Source organism: Panthera pardus, unplaced genomic scaffold, assembly GCF_024362965.1.
Source record: "Panthera pardus isolate Hobbes unplaced genomic scaffold, ASM2436296v1 HiC_scaffold_15, whole genome shotgun sequence".
In the NCBI taxonomy this organism is placed as follows: Eukaryota; Metazoa; Chordata; class Mammalia; order Carnivora; family Felidae; genus Panthera; species Panthera pardus.
This window is the reverse complement of record NW_026526710.1, coordinates 26,987,995-27,006,506: the sequence shown is the minus strand read 5'-3', so window position 1 is coordinate 27,006,506 and position 18,512 is coordinate 26,987,995. Positions and strand designations below refer to the sequence as shown.

The 18,512-nt window shown below is 36.1% G+C and overlaps 1 protein-coding gene across 5 annotated transcripts in view; it reads right to left on the bottom strand.

Moving 5' to 3' along the window:
- Positions 1-18,512, bottom strand: part of SPIRE1 (spire type actin nucleation factor 1) — a 200,823-nt gene that overhangs the window by 90,854 nt on the left and 91,457 nt on the right. For all 5 annotated transcript variants that reach the window (XM_019433832.2, XM_019433836.2, XM_019433833.2 and 2 more), the window contains exon 4: positions 6,799-6,924. In XM_019433832.2, the coding sequence (XP_019289377.1) occupies positions 6,799-6,924 (126 nt within the window). The remainder of the gene's footprint in view (positions 1-6,798; positions 6,925-18,512) is intronic.

Genomic DNA, 18,512 nt, shown 5'->3' with positions numbered 1-18,512 from the left:
CTTTTGATTTCCTTTAAGAACTTTCCCTTTGCATTCACAGCATGGCTAACTGTTTGGCACAAAAGGCCCAGCTTTTAGCCCATCTTGGCTTTCGACAGACTTTCCTCACTGAGTTTAATGATTTCTAGCTTTTGATTTAAAGTGAGAGACGTGCAACTCTTCCCTTCACTTGAACAATTTTTTTTTAAATATATGAAATTTATTGTCAAATTGGTTTCCATACAACACCCAGTGCTCATCCCAAAAGGTGCCCTCCTCAATACCCATCCCCCACCCTCCCCTCCCTCCCACCCCCCATCAGCCCTCGGTTTGTTCTCAGTTTTTAAGAGTCTCTTATGCTTTGGCTCTTTCCCACTCTAACCTCTCTTTTTTTTTTTCTTCCCCTCCCCCATGGGTTCCTGTTAAGTTTCTCAGGATCCACATAGGAGTGAACACATATGGTATCTGTCTTTCTCTGTATGGCTTAAAGGCCCCTATACAGTTATTAATTGGCCTAATTTCAACATTTTTGTGTCTCAGGGAATAGGGATACCCAAGGAGAGGGAGAGAGATGGGGAAACAGGCAGTCAGTGGAGTAGTCAGAACAGACATTTATCAATTAAGTTTGCTGCCTTATATGGGCACAGTTTGTAGTACCCACAATTACAATAATAGCATTAAAGACCATTGATCATAGATTACCATTAACAAACATGACAGGAATGAAAAAGTCTGAAATATTGCAATAATTACCAAAATGTGACATAGAGACATGAAGTGAGCAAATACTGTTGGGAAAATATCACGGATAGACTTGCTCTACACTGGGTTGCCACAAACATCTAATTTGTTAAAAGAAAAACAACACAAAAAAAACAAAAAAACACAGTATCTCTGAAATACAATGAGGTATGCCTGTCTGTATAAAGTACTTTAAGATCTTTAGAAAAAATATTCAAATTAGCAGACTATTTTATTAGTAGTGTGAATTTAGTACTCTTGAGAAAAGGTTAAAATGACTATACATGAACATACATGAACATATATGAAAATATTCACAATTTCAAGAAAGCAGCACACATTGCAGAGGAAAAACAAATCCACTTGGACCATGTTAAGACTTTACTTCTAAAACCTCAGTGTTGACAAGCAATTTATGTAACATAAAATCTGTAATTAAATGGTACAGAATGTTCTTAAGTTCAGGATTTCCACATATTCTATAGCTTGTCCTATCAAGATTCATTATTAAATGAAATTTTATGTATAAATTTAAAGAACAGCAAGAGCACTCTAAGACCTCATCTATATTCCCATAAAAGTTCTCCTTTTACTAGAAATACTTTGGCCGGAAGGTTTCTAATCATCACAAATGCTTTCAAAACTGACTTCTTTCAACAAGTTGAAAACCTCTGAAGTTCTAGAAAACACAGATATAATGTATAAATTGTTTCAGTTCAACAAGTATTTCTGGACTGTTTCCTATGTGCATATACTACATTAAAAGTCATTGGCATAAAGATGATTTAAAACATAGTCATTTATCTCAAGAAGGATCTGGTCCAGCTGTGGAGAAAAAAACCACAAAGACGTAAGCAAATAACTACTATAGAGTATGAGAAGTGCGTGACTGAAAGATGAATAAGATACAGAGATAGTGGAGGGCATAAAACTCTGTTGGGCTGGAGGGAGGTCATGAATATTTCACAAAGAGGGCAATATGGAAGCAGGGTTTAGATGGATAAATAGGAGTTCACCAGGCAGACAATGGAAGAAGAGAATTCCAGGCAGAAAGAACAGAATGTGCAAAGGACACAGACCTACAATAGCATGACATATTCAGAAACTATAAGTAATTTTGATTGGATACTGTTAAAAAGGACAATAAAAACATAAGGAGGGGAAACACCATGAAGGGCCCTGTGTGCAATAGAAAAGTTTTAGTTTTACTCTATAGTTGATGGGGAACCATATTAATCAGGGAAGCAACATGGTTCTTTTGAGCTACCAGGGGTCTTAAGGTCAGGTAGAATGAACTGAACTGAAAGTACCAATCAAGCTTTAATTCACTGGATGCAACAGTGCAAACAAGAGGCCAAAAAGGATGTTTTGCTCCTCTTGTTCCATATTTCCCCCCACAGAATGACACTGGGCAAAAGTTAGGTGACATTCAGGCAAGTGGGGAAAAATCCCCTCACTGCTGAGGAGTACTGGACAAAAGGCTCCGGCCATTTTATGGACCAGGGGCTGGTGGGAGGTAAAGAAGGAAGGGCAGAAATGGAAAGTTATGAGCCAGAGTGGAGGAAAGCATGTCAGCCAAGGCCCTGGTGAAGGTGCCTGGGCTAGGGATGCAGATGTGTGAATGAACATGGCTGACCCAGTGGGGATGCTCACTGTTCTTGCCACTCCCTCCAGAAAACCAGTGTGAAGAACCCTGGCTGTGCACCAAGTCATGTGTGGGAGGGGACCTTCCCCTATTGGGATTTGCCGGGGAAAACCAGCCTAGGGTCAGGCCTGAAAGATCACATACCTGTGTGACTGGACTCCTCAGGTCAGATCTGTAATCTACAAAAATCATTCGCAGACAATGTGAAAGATGAACTTGACGAAGAGGATTCACAGTGACGAGGGGACTGGTGGGAGGTTAGTGCAACAATCTGGTTTGGACATGTGACCTGAACTCCTGTTAAAGTGACTGAACCTAGTTCACGCAGGAAAGGACATACATCCAGGAAGGGCTAATAAACTGGAAGAAAAATGGGGGAGTTGAGAGATTGGAAGATGAGCTCAGGTGGCAATGAGGGAAAGAGCTCGAAAAGCAGAAGTTACAGTTAGTAAGTGGGGGATAAGAGTCCATGATTTCAAAGGTGGAATGATTATAGGTGGTTCTGAGGCCAGAAGTGTGTTCAGGTAAGCAGAGCAGTGAAGTAGAGGGAAAGTCAAGGACACAGAGCTAGAGTTTCTTTTTATCAAAGAACTCACACAAGATGGTGGCAGATGACAGTGACAATGGGTTTAAGAATAACAGAACCTGGGGTATCTGCGTGGCTCAGTCAGTTGAGCACTGGACTCTTCACTTCGGCTCAGGTCGTGATCTTGGGGAGCGTGAGTTTGAGCCCTGCAATGGGCTCCATACAGTCAGCGCGGAGCCTGCTTAGGATTCTCCTTCTCTCTCTCTGTTCCTCTCCTGCTCACACATTCTCTCTTTCTCCTTCAAAATAAATAAATAAACTTAAAAAAAAAAAAAAGAAAAGAAGAACAGAAGTAGATGGCATGAGCTTTCTGTGCAAGTTAAGAACAGCAGTTGTTTGGAAACAGCAGAGCAGAGACGGAGTATTACTAACTCACAAGGCACAGATATACGAAGTTATGCAGGAAAGAAGAGCTTTCCGAAAGGGGGAAGTATCAGAAAGGACTACCCTCAGATGAGCAAGCCTGAGAAGAGCCTGAGGGCACTGAGGAGTTCTCTCTAAAAATGGAGCAGTTTCCAGAGAAAAATGGAAAGGGGTAAGAGAGATCAACAAAGAGGGGAAACAGAGTAAGAGATGAGAAAACAGGCCAGAACTGATATTTACAAAGACCTAAATCTGGGGTGGTGCCAGACGGTGACATGGTGAGGTGGGGCTGGAACTCCAGGGTCCCCAGCCTTGGTCTGGCTGGTCTCTGTGGGCACTGCCACACAGCGACTAACCACTTGTATTTTACTCTGCTTGTGAGATTTTTATTTAAATAAATTTTGATAATGTTTAGATTTCTTGGAGTGTGTTTGACAAAGCAAAGTTCTAATGAAGAGCAAAAAATATCTTTTTTGTTTTAGCTCACATTGTAATGGAGTAGAAAAAATAATATAAGAATAAGAAAAACTTATTAATACATTTCTTTAAGCTCAGAAACGGTTCCTGAGAATGTGTGCGTTGGAAGAACTTCAACAGTACATTTAATTTATGCTAACCCCACAGGACTATACTTACACCCTAAAAGTAATACTTGTTCTCTGGACAAGGTAATCTCAAACTTAACAAACTGGGGAAGACAATTACAAGCTTAAAAAGTAATCTTTTCTACTACGTAATAAACCTTAATTGAGAATGTACTTTCGGATGTTTACTCTGAAACTTTTAAACGGATCTTACATCCTCTGGTTCTATCCAGGAGGAAAAGCTAGTCCATGATGCATTTTTAATTATTCTTCAAATAACACATAGTTATTTTTCCACCTTTTCCACCCCACTGAAGACTTTCTTCTTGGTCTAACTCTATAAAATCCTAAAAAAATAAACAGTTTTTCACTGGCCTATAACAAAAAGACAGACTGTAAGCAGTATCCTGGCTAGGACAGAAGAGGAATGCTTAGAGCTCTTATTCAGACATAAACAATGGATTTATTTAAGGTGGTTTATTAAGGATGACACATCTGTCACTTATTACCAGAACTAATTAGTCTTATAAGTCTAGTATAGGTTAAAATTTTCCTTCCACTCTTACATATGCCATTTGTATCCCTCCCCAAACTGTGTGTCATCATAAGTTTTAAACTAGTGCTTCACATAAACTCTGCACTTTAGTCATAAAAGAAATGATACCCACCACCTATCATGTACTGAGCTCTTACTGTGTGCCAGATGCTGCACTGCTTTATATAGAGCTCATGAATCTTCACAACCATCTGTGTGATGTACACTATGGTGATTCAGCTCGTAAATAAATTAAAATGGTTCATTTGGACTCTACACATAACATTTTAAGTCACAGTGATGAATAATAATGTAAGAAAATAGCTAAAATGAGGTCATAAATTATATGAATATTAATTCCAACTACCTCCATTAGATATTTATCCAAATCCACTATAAAATAGTTCAATTATCAAATATGTAGCCTACTTCCTGAGTCCTTATCCCTTCCTGAAACAGGTACCCGCATCTTTTAAAATGGAAAAAGAGTGGCAGAAAGATAGTGAAAAGCAAGTCATATGGGAAACTGATTGAACATTTCTCATTTGTAAGGAAGCTTTATGAAAATCTTTGCTTAGGGACACCTGGGTGGAGCAGTTGGTTAAGCATCTAACTCTTGATCTTGGCTCAGGTCATGATCTCACAGTTTGAGTTCGAGTCCCGCATCGGGCTCTGCACTGATGTTGCAGAGCCTGCTTGGGGTCTGTCTCTACTTCTCTCTGACCCTCTCCCACTTGTGCTCTCTCTCTCTTTCTCAAAATAAATAAACTTAAAAGAAATAATTAAAAAAAAAAAAGAAAATCTTTGCTTAATAAAATGGATTCATACACTTGCATTTAAAAACACAGGTTCTTTTAAAAAGAAAGAACAGATTTAATTTTATTTAAAAAAATTTTTTTAAGGTTTATTCATTTTTTTGAGACAGAGACAGAGCATGAGGGGGGGGGGGGCGGGTAGAGAGAGAGGGAGACAGAGAACCCAAGGCAGGCTCTAGGCTCTGAGCTGTCAGCACAGAGCCTGATGTGGGGCTCGAACCCACGAACTGTGAGATCATGACCTGAGCTGAAGTTGGACGTTCAACCAACTGAGCCACCCAGGTGCCCCTAGAACAGATTTAATTTTAAACAAAATCAGATATGAAAGAGAAGAAATAACAACTTGACACCACAGAAATACAAAGGATAAGAGAATATTATCAAAACTTATATGCCAACAAATTGGACAACCTAGAAGAAATGTATAGATTCCTAGAAATATACAATTTTCCAAAACTGAATTAGGAAGACATCTGTGAACAGATGAATTATCACCAATGAAATTGAATAAGTTATCAAAAAACTCCCAACAAACAAAAATCCAGGACCAGAGAGCTTCATAAGTAAATTCTACCAAACATGTAAAGAGGAATTAATACCTATTCTTCTCAAACTATTCCAAAAAATAAAAGAAAACTTCCAGATTCATTCTATGAGGTCAGCATTACCCTGATACCAAAACCAGATAAAGACAGCACAAAACAAAAGAACCACAGGCCAGTATCTCTGATGAACATAGATGCAAAACTCCTTAACAAATACTAGCAAACTGAATCCAACATTACATTTAAAAAGTCATTCACCACGATGAAGTGGGATTTATTCCTGGGATGCAAAAAAGTAGTTCAATATTCACAAATCAATCAACATAATAAATCACATCAGTAAGAAAAACGATAAAAAACCATATGATCATTTTAATAGATGCATAAAAAGCATCTGACAAAGCACAACATCCTTTCATGATAAAAATCCTCAACAAAGTACATTCAGAGGGAATACACCTCAACATAATAAAGGCCATATATGAAAAACCCACAGATAATATCATACTCAATACTGAAAAACTGATAGCTCTTCCCCTAAGATCAGGAACAACACAAGGATGTCCAGTTTCACCACTTTTATTCAACATAGTACTGTAAGTCCTAGCCACAGCAATCTGACAAGAAAAAGAAATAAAAGGCATCCAAATGAGCAAGGAAGAAGTAAAACTCACTATTTGCACATAGCATGATACTATTTCTAGAAAACCCTAAAGATTACATCCCAAAACTACCAGAACTGAAAATGAATTCAGTAAGGTCACGGAATATAAAATCAATGCACAGAAATCCACTGCATTTCTATACACTAATAAGCATCAGAAAGAGAAATTAAGAAAATAACCCCACTTACAATTGCACCAAAAATAATAAAATACCTAGGAATAAACATCATATTACCATCATAAGGATGGTAAGAAATATTTTAAATAATATGACGGACAGTGTTGAAAATTCAAGTTAATTTTCCACAATACCAATAAATATGAAAGCAGTAGTACTCACCTCCTTTGCACTCTTAATTTTAGTCAGAAATGTATGCAGCTCCATTGTTTCTGCAAACAGTGCACGACATACTGCCTGATAATGATTTGGTGCCTCTGATTCAGTTGGCAGATGAGCAGCACATAACTACAGAAGAAGAAAATAAAACAATAGGGCTCATTTATTATTTTGGGTTTTTGGTACCTAAAAGACAGATATACCCAGTATATTCCTATTTTTATATCAGACAGTAAGGCAATCCCCATCATCCAAAGCCTAATGCATCACAAAATCATCAGTAAAATTATATGGAAAAAGTGGTCCACTAACAAACGGCCAATAGTACAGATGAGCTTAGTAAAATTAGTTAGCTTCTATTTGAAAATGATAGGACATATATAAAAGTTTTGGTTGGAAGTAGAAAGGGAACTACCATTTACTAAGTGTTAATCATAATGCAGGTATTTTAATAGCTGTCATTTACTTTTTACCATGCCAGGCACTATATTTGACATGTCATGTACACAGCATAATATCATTTACTCTTCAGTGTAGCCTGGAATTATCTCCATTTTACAGCAAAGGAAACTAAAGCTAAGAGGACTCAAGTGAATTGTCCACAGTCAGAAGTTGACATGACGGAGAAGAATTAAACATAGTTTTATGGGTTTCTGAAGCCCAGGCTCATCCCAATACATGCTGAATTGTGTAATGCAATAAAAAGACTGTTGGGATGACATGTGGACCACAGGGAAGATGCTCCATCAGTAAATGGAGAGTGCAGCAAAGAGAGCAGAGGGCAGAATAAGTCTGCTGGTCGTATCTCCAGTCTCGATGTCTTTTACCGTACATAGTCCATAATCCCCCCAAAACTACCAGTGGGTAAAAGATGCACAACAATTTAGAAAACTCAAACGCCATTTAATATATTAGATTGGAAAGATATCCTATCAAGGGTCTAGTGCATGGGAATAATTTTGCTTTTTTGTAAAGTAATAATTTTGTAACCATGTACTATAGTTATGTTTTAAGGGACTTCATTTTCTTTAAAAAGATGTAGGTTCTCCCTTAATTCTTTACTATATTCAGTAAATTTGACATTAATACAATTACTGAAAACATACATTTTATTGTATTTTAATAATTTCTATCCATTGGAGAATAAAAGATGTCTTTGTAGATTATACTATCCTTCATAATGTGCCTTCTGTTATTTTCATTTGTAATAAGTATCACATGTCATTTATTAGATTACTATCTTTAATAAAGTATATTCTTCTCAAGAAAAATACCTTGGGTTTCAGTAAGAAATTTTCCCCACAGTACCCAAAAGGAGGCTAAGAATTGATTTATCAGAAAGCACAAAAAACAAAAATCTCACAAGCTATACAATGGAATATTAGTCATAAAAAAGAATGAAATCTTGCCATTTGTAACAACATGGATGGTTCTAGAGAGTATTATGCTAAACGAAATAAGTCAGTCAAAGACAAATACCATAAGATTTCACTCATATGTGGAATTTAAAAACAAACAGATGAGCAAAGGCGGGGGGAGATAAACCATGAAACAGACTCTTAACTACAGAACAAACTGATGGTTACCAGAGGGAAGGTAGGGGGAAGGGTAGATGAAATACGTGATGGGGATTAAGGAGTGTACCTCTGATGAGCAGCAGGTGATATATGGAAGTGTTCAATCACTATGCTGTACACCTGAAACTAATGTCGCAGTGCACGTTAACTAACGGGAATTTAAATTAAAACTTTAAAAAAACTCACAAGCTTGTTTTTCACAGAGCTACCAATGAACAGAGGATTTTTCTGCATACTTACTTTTATACACAGAAGACAGCTTCCAATATACAATTTCATATCCAAGGTAATGAAAAGCAACTTCTAAGAGTTTCATGTTCATCTAACCAATCCCATAATTTTACATTCTAATTACATGGTGTGAAATACGGCATAATATTTTTGACTATAATTCCCAGTAAGAAATATATTTTATACAAGGACTCAAATACATGCCTACATCTATGTTTTATACACGAAAATTTCACAAAACAAAACTTACACTAAATCGATTTCATGCTCCACTAATAGGCTGTGACCAGCAACTTGAAAAAACACCGGTATAAAAGTAATAACTAGGTCTAAAAATGTTTTTTAATGCACATGACATAATCATATATATATATGATATATAATCATATATATATATGATCCAAAGGAATTCACAAATAACTATTGGAGCTAATGAGCAATTTCAGCAAAGTTGTGGGATACACAATCAACACACACACATACAAAGGTGTATGTCTATATCAATGAGCAAGCAAAAAATGAATGGTTTCCCTCCCTCTCTGTTTGAAACTATTTTTCCACTTCCCTTCTCCCATGGTTCTGTTAAGTTTCTCAAGATCCACCTATGGGTGAAAACATGATATCTTTCTCTGACTGACTTATTTCACTTAGCATAATACCCTCTAGTTCCATCCACATTGTTGCAAATGGCAGGATTTCATTCTTTCTCATTGCTAAGTAGTATTCCATTGTACATATAAAGCACATCTTCTTTATCCATTTATCAATTGATGGACATTTGGGCTCTTTCCATGATTTGGCTATTATTGAAAGCACTGTTATAAACATTGGGGTACAAGTGCCCCTATGAATCAGCACTCCTGTATCTTTTGGATAAATTCCTAGTAGTGTTGTTGCTGAGTCATAGGGTAGTTGAGAGTTGATGGGGGAGGGAATGTGGGGGAGAGAGGAAAATGGGTGATGGGCATTGAGGAGGGCACTTGGGATGAGCACTGGGTGTTGTATGTAAGCGATAATCACAGGAATCTACTCCCGAAACCAAGAGCACACTGTATACAACATATGTTACCTGACCTGACAACAAATTATATTAAAAATAGAAAAATGGACAAAGTACTCATCTAAATGTTAAAAAAAAGAAAATGAAGTTAAGAAAGCAATTCCATTTATAAAAGTATTAACAAATGCTAAGGAATAAATTTAACTAAGGAGGTACAAGACTTACACACTGAAAACTAAAAATATTGCTGAAAGACTCAAATACATGGAAAGACATCCTACATTTCATGGGTTTGAAGACAATATTGTTAAGATGGCAGTAATTACACAAAGTGATCTAGAGACTGAATGCAATCCCTAACTAAATCCTCATGGCTTTTTTTGAAGAAACAGAAAAGCTGATCCTAAAATTCATATGGAATTGCAAGGGGCCCCAAATAGCAAAGACAATCTTCAAAACAACAAAATTGAAAGGCTCATACTTCTTATTTCAAAACTACAAAATTACTGTAATCAAATCAGTGTGGTATATAGGGAAAGACCTATAGATCAGTGGAATACAATTAAGAGTCCAGAAATAAACCCATGTATCTTTGGTTGATTAATTTTTGACAAAAGTGCCCAGACCATTAAATTAGGAAAGAACAGTCTGTTCAACAAATGATGCTGAGAAAACTGGATAGTCACATGCAAAAACACAAAAACAAAACAACAAAAAAAATTAAAAAATAAAAAAATGAAGTTGTACTCCTATCTTATACCATTTATAAAAATTAACTCAAAGTGGATCAGACACTTAAATTTAACAGCCCAAAATATAAAACTCTTAATGTTTTGGGGCGCCTGGGTGGCTCAGTCGGTTGAGCGTCCAACTTCGGCTCAGGTCACGATCTCGTGGTTTGTGGGTTTGAGCCCCATGTCGAGCTCTGTGCTGACAGCTCAGAGCCTGGAGCCTGCTTAGGATTCTGTGTCTTCTTCTCTCTCTGCCCCTCCCCCACTTGTGCTCTATCTCTTTCTGTCTCTCAAAAATAAATAAATGTAAAACTCTTAATGTTTATTTATTTTTGAGAGAGACAGAGAGACAGACAGACAGAGTGCAAGCTAGGGAGGGGCAGAGAGAGAGGGAGACACAGAATCTGAAGCAGGCTCCAGGCTCTGAGGTGTCACCACAGAGCCCAATGCAGGGCTCGAACTCATGAACTGTGAGATCACGACCTGAGCTGAAGTCAGATGCTTAACCGACTGAGCCACCCAGGCAGCCCCAAAATATAAAACTCTTAGAAGACAACACAGGAAGGGATAAACCTTCACGTTCATAGATTTGGTAATGATTTTTTAGATATGACACCAAAGGCATAAGCAACAACAATATGGATAAATTAGACTTTATCAAAGTTAAAAGATTTTGTACATCGAAGAACACTTTCAAGAGACCCACAGCACAGAAGAAGATATTTGCAAATCACATATCTGATAAGGGCCTGCTCTGCAAAATATATAAACAACTCTTAAACACAATGAAAAAGACAACCCAATGTAAAAACTGACTTGAACAGACATTTTTCCAAAGAAAATATACAACTGACCAAAAAGCACAGAAAAGGATGCTCAACATCATTAGTTATTAGGGAAATGTAAATCAAAACCACAATGAGATACCACTCAGACCCAGTAGGATAGCTATAAAAGCAAACAAACCAAAAATGGAAAATAATTGTTGATGAGAATGTGATGAAATTGGAACCTTTATGTATTGCTGGTAGAAATGTAAAAGGTACAGCCACAGTGAAAAACAGTTTGGTGGTTCATCAAAAAGGTACCATGTGATCAGCAATCCAACCCCTCAGTATACAGTTGACCTTGAACAACATGGGTTTGAACTGTTCAGGTGCATTTACATGAAGATTTTTAAAATATAAATACATTTAGTATAAAATGTAATTTCTCATGATTTTCTTAATAACATTCTCTACCTTACTTTATTGTAAGAATACAGTATATAATACATTTAACATACAAAATATGTGTTGGGGCGCCTGGGTGGCTCAGTTGGTTGAGCGTCCGACTTCAGCTCAGGTCACGATCTCACGGTTCGTGAGTTCGAGCCCCGTGTCAGGCTCTGGGCTGATGGCTCAGAGCCTGGAGCCTGCTTCCGATTCTGTGTCTCCCTCTCTCTCTGCCCCTCCCCCATTCATGCTCTGTCTCTCTCTGTCTCAAAAATAAATAAACATTAAAAAAAAAAATTTAAAAAACAAAAAACAAAAAACAAAAAAAAACATACAAAATATGTGTTAATTGACTATTCATGTTATCTGTAAGGCTTCTGGTCAACAGTTGGTTTGCTTAGTTAAATTTTTGGGGAATCAAAAATTATATGTGAATTTTCAGTTGTGCAGGGTGTCGATGTCTCTAACCTCTGCACTGGTTCAAGAGTCAACTATAAATCAAAAAGAATAAAAAGCAAATTTTCAAACGAAAACTTGTATACCAATGTTTATACCAGCAACTCTTCATAGTAGCCAAAGGTGGAAAAAATTCAAATGTTCTGAACTGATACATGGAAAAACAAAGGTAGTATAAATAGTGGAATCTTATTCATTCATAAAAAGGAATAAAGTACTGATACACACTACAACATGGATGAACCTTAAAAACATTATGCTAAGTGAAAGAAGCCAGACAACAAAAGGTCACATATTGTATGATTCCATTTATATGTAATTCCCAGCATACACAAATCCACAAAGTCAGAAAGCTGATTAGTGGTTGCCAGGGGCTGAAAGATGAGGGATAAGAAGTGATGAGTAGGGTTTTCCATGTGAGGTGATAAAAAATCTCTAGAACTAGATAATGGTGATGGCTGGACAATACTGTGAACACACTTAATGCCATTAAACTGTACACTTTAAAATAATTTAGGGGCGCCTGGGTGGCTCAGTCAGTTAAGCATCCGACCTTTAATTTCAGCTCAGGTCATGATCTCATGGTTTCTGCGTTTGAGCCCCACGTCAGGCTCTGTGCTGACAGCACAGAGCCTGCTTGAGATTCTTTCTCTCTCTCTCTGCTCCTCCCTTCCTCTCTCTCAAAATAAATAAATAAATTTTTAAAAACCTATAATAAAATAAAATAATTTAAAAGATAAATTGTATGTTATGTGTATTTTACCACAATTTAAAATATGTATTAAGGCCACCTGGGTGGCTCAGTCAGTTAAGTGTCTGGGCTCAATTTCGACTCAGGTCTTGATCTCACAGTCTGTGGGATCAAGCCCCGTGTAGAACTCAACACTGACAGCACAGCGCCTGCTTGGGATTCTCTCTCTCTGTCTTGCTCTCTGCCCTTCCCCCACACACGCTTTCCCTCTCTCTCAAAACAAATAAACTTTAAAAAATATGTGTTAAAAACTTAACAAAAACCAACAAAATTCCACTAAGTCACCATTGACACAGAGGAGAAATAATCCCACAGAGGAGAAATAATCCAAGTGGTTATTTCACTGCCCATGAACTGCTTGATTTTTATTTGGTTCTTTGTTCCTAAATGCATTTCATTTAATCCTCACAAGAAGCCAATTTATGGATATGGAAACTGAGATTTAGAACAACTAAGCAATTTACTCAAATCACACAGGTAGGCAAGAGAAGTGGAATCAAACCCATGTAGTCAACCTCCAAAAGCCAAGTTCTTATGCACTCTAAATGAATGTAGATTACTTTTGTATTATAGAAAATCATATTTTTTAAAGTTTATTTATTTTGACAGAGACAGTGCGAGTTGGGGAGGGTCAGAGAGAGAGAGAAAGAGAGAGAGAGAGAGAGAAGGAGAGAGAGAATCCCAAGCAGGCTCCACACTGTTGGCACAGAGCCTGACACGGGGCTTGAACTTGCGAAACTGCGAGATCACAACCTGAGCAGAAACCAAGAGTCAGACTCTTTTTTTTTTTTTTTAACATTTATTTATTTTTGAGACACAGAGAGACAGAGCATGAACAGGGGAGGGTCAGAGAGATGGAGACACAGAATCTGAAACAGGCTCCAGGCTCTGAGCTGTCAGCACAGAGCCCGAAGCGGGGCTCGAACTCACAGCCCTCATGGACTGCGAGATCATGACCTGAGCTGAAGTCGGCCACTTAACCAACTGAGCCACCCAGGCGCCCCAAGAAAATCATGTTTTTAAAGTGTTTTAGCATACAACATGGTACACAGCAGGCATGCAACAAAACCATCTTTTACAGTTACAAAAAAAGAGACAATATGGGGATGGAGGAACATAATGAGAAAAAGAGTAGGTTCTATCAACATGATATTATACGACCTTGGACAGTTTATTTGACATTGCTGGGTTTCAGTTTATTTCTAAAAGGAGAGGACTGGACTATGTTATGTCTTACTTAACCTACCTGCCTTTGTTCTATGAATAAATTTTTAAGATCAGCTTTAAATGCCACCTAAAGGCTGATGACTCCCCAACTCCTACTCTAGGCCACTCCTGGTGTGTGTTTGTCAGAAAGAGATCTATTTTACCTTTATTCTTGAAAGGTATTTAGGTTCTATTCTAGAGCTTTAAAGAATCATTCAAATCGTCTTCTGGTTTCCACTCTTTTTATTGAGAAGTAAGTAAAGGTGCAGTCTCATTTTCCCTCTAAGATTTTGTTTGTAAGTTTTAGCAGTTTAACTATAAGGAAACAATGTTATTTTCATTTTTTTTTCTCTTGATTTGTGGAGTTTCTTGAATCTGTGGCATAGTGTTTTCCATGGTTTTGGAAAATTCCTAATTTGTATTAATTATTAATTAATAATTAATTATTATGTTGTTACCTTAGTATGTATTAATTTTTAGTATTCAAATATTTCTTCCATCCTCCCTTTTACTTGCTCTCCTTTTAGAACTTTAATTAGATGTACTGCCTTTGTAACTGACCCTCTATTCTATATTCTTTATTCTTTTTGTGTCTTTGTGCTTCATTCTGAGTATTTTCTACTGACAATATTTCATTTCATTCTTTCTCTCTTCAGCACTGTCTAGTCTATTAAACCCATTCACTCAAGTTTTATTTCAGTTATTTTATATTTTTTGGTTCAAAATTTCTAGCTGGCTCTTTTCTAGTTTTCTAGTCAAGGTTTCAACCCTGACTCTTGCAACCCTGAGTTTCAAGAATGATTTAAAATATGTGATTTAAAATTAAATTAAAATTCAAAGTCAATCTGAGAACTCCATTATCTGGATTCCCTATATAGAATCATTAATACTATTGCTAGACTCCAAATAAATTTTCTGAAGTTTTCATTAAACATATAGGACCCTGTTACATGTTTTCAACAAAACTTGAAAATACCTGAAAACCTTGACTAGGTAGATGTGATTAAAAAAAAAAAAAAAAAAAGACAACCTACAAATACTTTCTTTTTAAAAAAAATTTTTAATGTTTATTTATTTTTGAGAGAGAGACAGACAGCGTGTGAGCAGGGGAGAGGCAGAGGGAGACACAGAATCCGAAGCAGGCTCCAGGCTCTGAGCTGTCAGCACAGAGCCCGAGGCAGGGCTCAAACCCACGAACCGTAATATCATGACCTGAGCCAAAGTCAGACGGTTAACCTACTGAGCCACCCAGGTGCCCCCTTATAAATACTGTCTAACATTTTGAAACATTTTCATTTTTTTGTCAAATAAGTTAATATCTGTATTTTTGAAGCAATGCACCAACTACAAGAAAAAAATTTATTTGGTATCACATCAAAGATGTATGCCAGTAACTCAAAAATTTTATATATTATCTACTGATGTTTCTTACCCTAATTGGTGTCAAAATACTATACATACCATCAAGTTTTTCTTAAAACCTTGGCACAATTGAGAATAGTTTTTGCTTAAACTCCAAATTCCAAAGCATTTAGCAATCCAAGTCACCCTTTGTTTAGAAACACATAATTGCGATGTGTGTAAATTCTATTATCCCAGAAAAGAAAATGGCATAACCAAAATGGTATCTTCTGAGATCTTTAGAATTTATCATATAATAGTCCTCTGTTGATAACATCAGACTCCAATATTTTCTCACAATTTATTCTTGATTATTGAAATTCAAATGTTTTTAAAAATGTTCAGTTCACAAAGTTCAGAATTTTATTTGCAAAACCTAAGTAGAATATTATCTTAATATAACTAAAATGTTTTGCCTAGTGAGTATAATCACGTATTTATCATAAGAAATTAATAACAAAACAAAAAGTACAAAGACTATCTTCTTTAAATTTAGAATCATATAGTTAGTATAAATTACTAAATTTTTGCCTAAATCAGTAACAACAAATTAGTATGTTCCCAGCAAATTTCAAAACTTAGAGAACACAACATTCTGAAATACAGAGAACTGCAATTTCTTTGGAGTCTCTCTAGTTTGACTTATGAATCTTATTCACTCAACTAACCTATATTCACAGAAATCCTAATTCAGTAATGACAAGCTCAAACATCTTGCCCTCCCTTGCATATGTTCCATTAAATCAAGGCCACATTCATACATAGATGAAAATAATACATTTATCCTGTATAGGCTATTTATAATACATGTGCATTTTGAAAATGAAGACAAATTCTGCACCAGGTTAATCTAGTCTGGCATAATAAAATTAAATACATAAAGCTTGTTTCTATTTTAAATCACATTCTACAGTACCATTCTTTTCTCCCCTGAGGAGTTTTCAAAATAGTTTGCAAAATCTGACATTACATGGCAAACCAAAAACCTGCTAACTTTTTATAAGCAGGGGTTATTATGTATAAACTTTATATTTGCAGAAACATGCTGCATTTTGTTTTAAATTATAAATTAACACTGAAAGCATAACCTGTAAGACTATTCAAGGCCAATAATATACTTAATATACTAGAATTTTACAATTTTTTATTATATAAATGGTAAAAAATAAGAGGAACAGAATTTCTGATGCTAAATGGTGCACTCTGAATCACACCACCACTAATACACTATTTCAAATTACCACATTTTCCTTCATTCTTTACCCATATACCAGTATATGCAGAACTTTGTGGTCTCTTTTCCATTTATTAATACAGAAATTTTCCATATTGCTAAACAACTCACAGAATTATAATTTTAGAGATTATCTAATATTCCATGTAGTTGATACATCATTTCTTTATGAGCCCTTTATTTCATTATAGAATAGTACAAATAAATAATGCTACAAAACACATCTTCAAGGGGTGTCTGGATAGTTTACTTAGTGAGAGTCTGACTCTTGATTTCAGCTCAGGTCATGATTCCAGGATCAGGGATTGAGCCCCACGTCAGGCTCCACACTGAGCATGGAGCCTGCTTAAAATGTTCTCTCTCTGTCTCTCTGTCTCTGTCTCTGTCTCTCTCAGGGTGCCTAGCTGTTTCAGTTAGTTAAGCATCCAACTCTTGATTTCAGTTCCGGTCATGATTTCACAGTTCGTGAGTTTGAGCCGCACGTCAGACTCTGTGTTGACGGTGTGGAGCCTGCTTGAGATTCTCTCTCTCTCTCCCTCTCTCTCTCTCTCTCTCTGCCCACCCCTGCTCTTCCTCTCTCTCTCAAAAAATAAATAAATAAAAACTGAAAAAAATGCATTAAAAAAATTCTTTCTCCCTCTGCTCCCTCCCTTGCTCGTTCTCTCTTTCTCAAAACAAAAACAAAAACATATCTTCAATGTATCCATGTAACATTTTCACCTTTTAAAAATTATCTCTTTGAACAGACTCTTAACTATAGAGAACAAACATGGTTACCAGAGGGGAGGTGGGTGGGGGATGGAAAATAGGTGATGGGGATTAAGGAGTGCACCTGTTGTAATGAGTACCAGGTGATGTATGGAAGTGTTGAATCATTCACTATATTGTACACTTGAAACTAATATTACACTATATAACTAAATAGAATTTAAATAAAAACTTAAAAAGAATAACCTCTTTGTACAGAGAAGAGATGGGTAGTTGGCAAAGGGAGAGGGAGAGGGGTGGGCAAAATGGGTGAAGGAAGTCAAAAGGCACAAACTTACAGTTATAAAATAAGTCCTGAGGATGTAATGTACAGCATGGTGACCACAGTTAATAATACTGCATTGTATATTTGCAAGTTGCTGAGAGAGTAAATTTTAAAAGTTCTCATCATAGGGGGAAAAAATGTGTAACTATGTGTGGTGATGGATGTTAACTAGACTTATTATAATCACTTCACAATATATGCATATATCAAATCATTAAGTTGTACATCTAAAACTAACGTTATATGTCAATCATATCTAATTGAAAAAAACTTACCTCTTTGAAAAATTTCTAACAGTAGTATTGCTATCACAAAGGATTATTCTGGATATTTTTACGTATTTTAATTTTTTATAAGAAAAAATGTCAAAACAAAACTAGGTGAATAGTATATGAATCAGCATGTACACATCATCCAACGTTAACAATGATCAATTCATGGTCAATCTTATTTTATCTACTTCCTTACCTGCTCAGCTCCACCCTCTAGAATTATTTTATAGCAAATCCCATATATCTGAGTTTCATACATAAATATTTCAGCATATATCTCTAAAGATAAGAGTTCTTTAAAAAAATAAACACAATACTATTATCATATTTAAAATATGAGTAATTTCTAAAATCAAATATAGCATAAGGTAAAATTTTCTTGATTATCTCAAATAGTCACACACATTTTTACAATTTATTCATTTTCATTAGAACCCATATAAGGTTCATATATTGCAACTGGGTGCTATGTATCAAGTTTGATTTAATGTAAGTTTTTCCTCTCTCCCTCTCCATTTATCTTCTATGTATTTATCAAAGAAATTACATGATTTGTCCTATAGAGTTTCCCATAATCTGGATTTTGATGATTGTATCTTTATGGTGGTTTT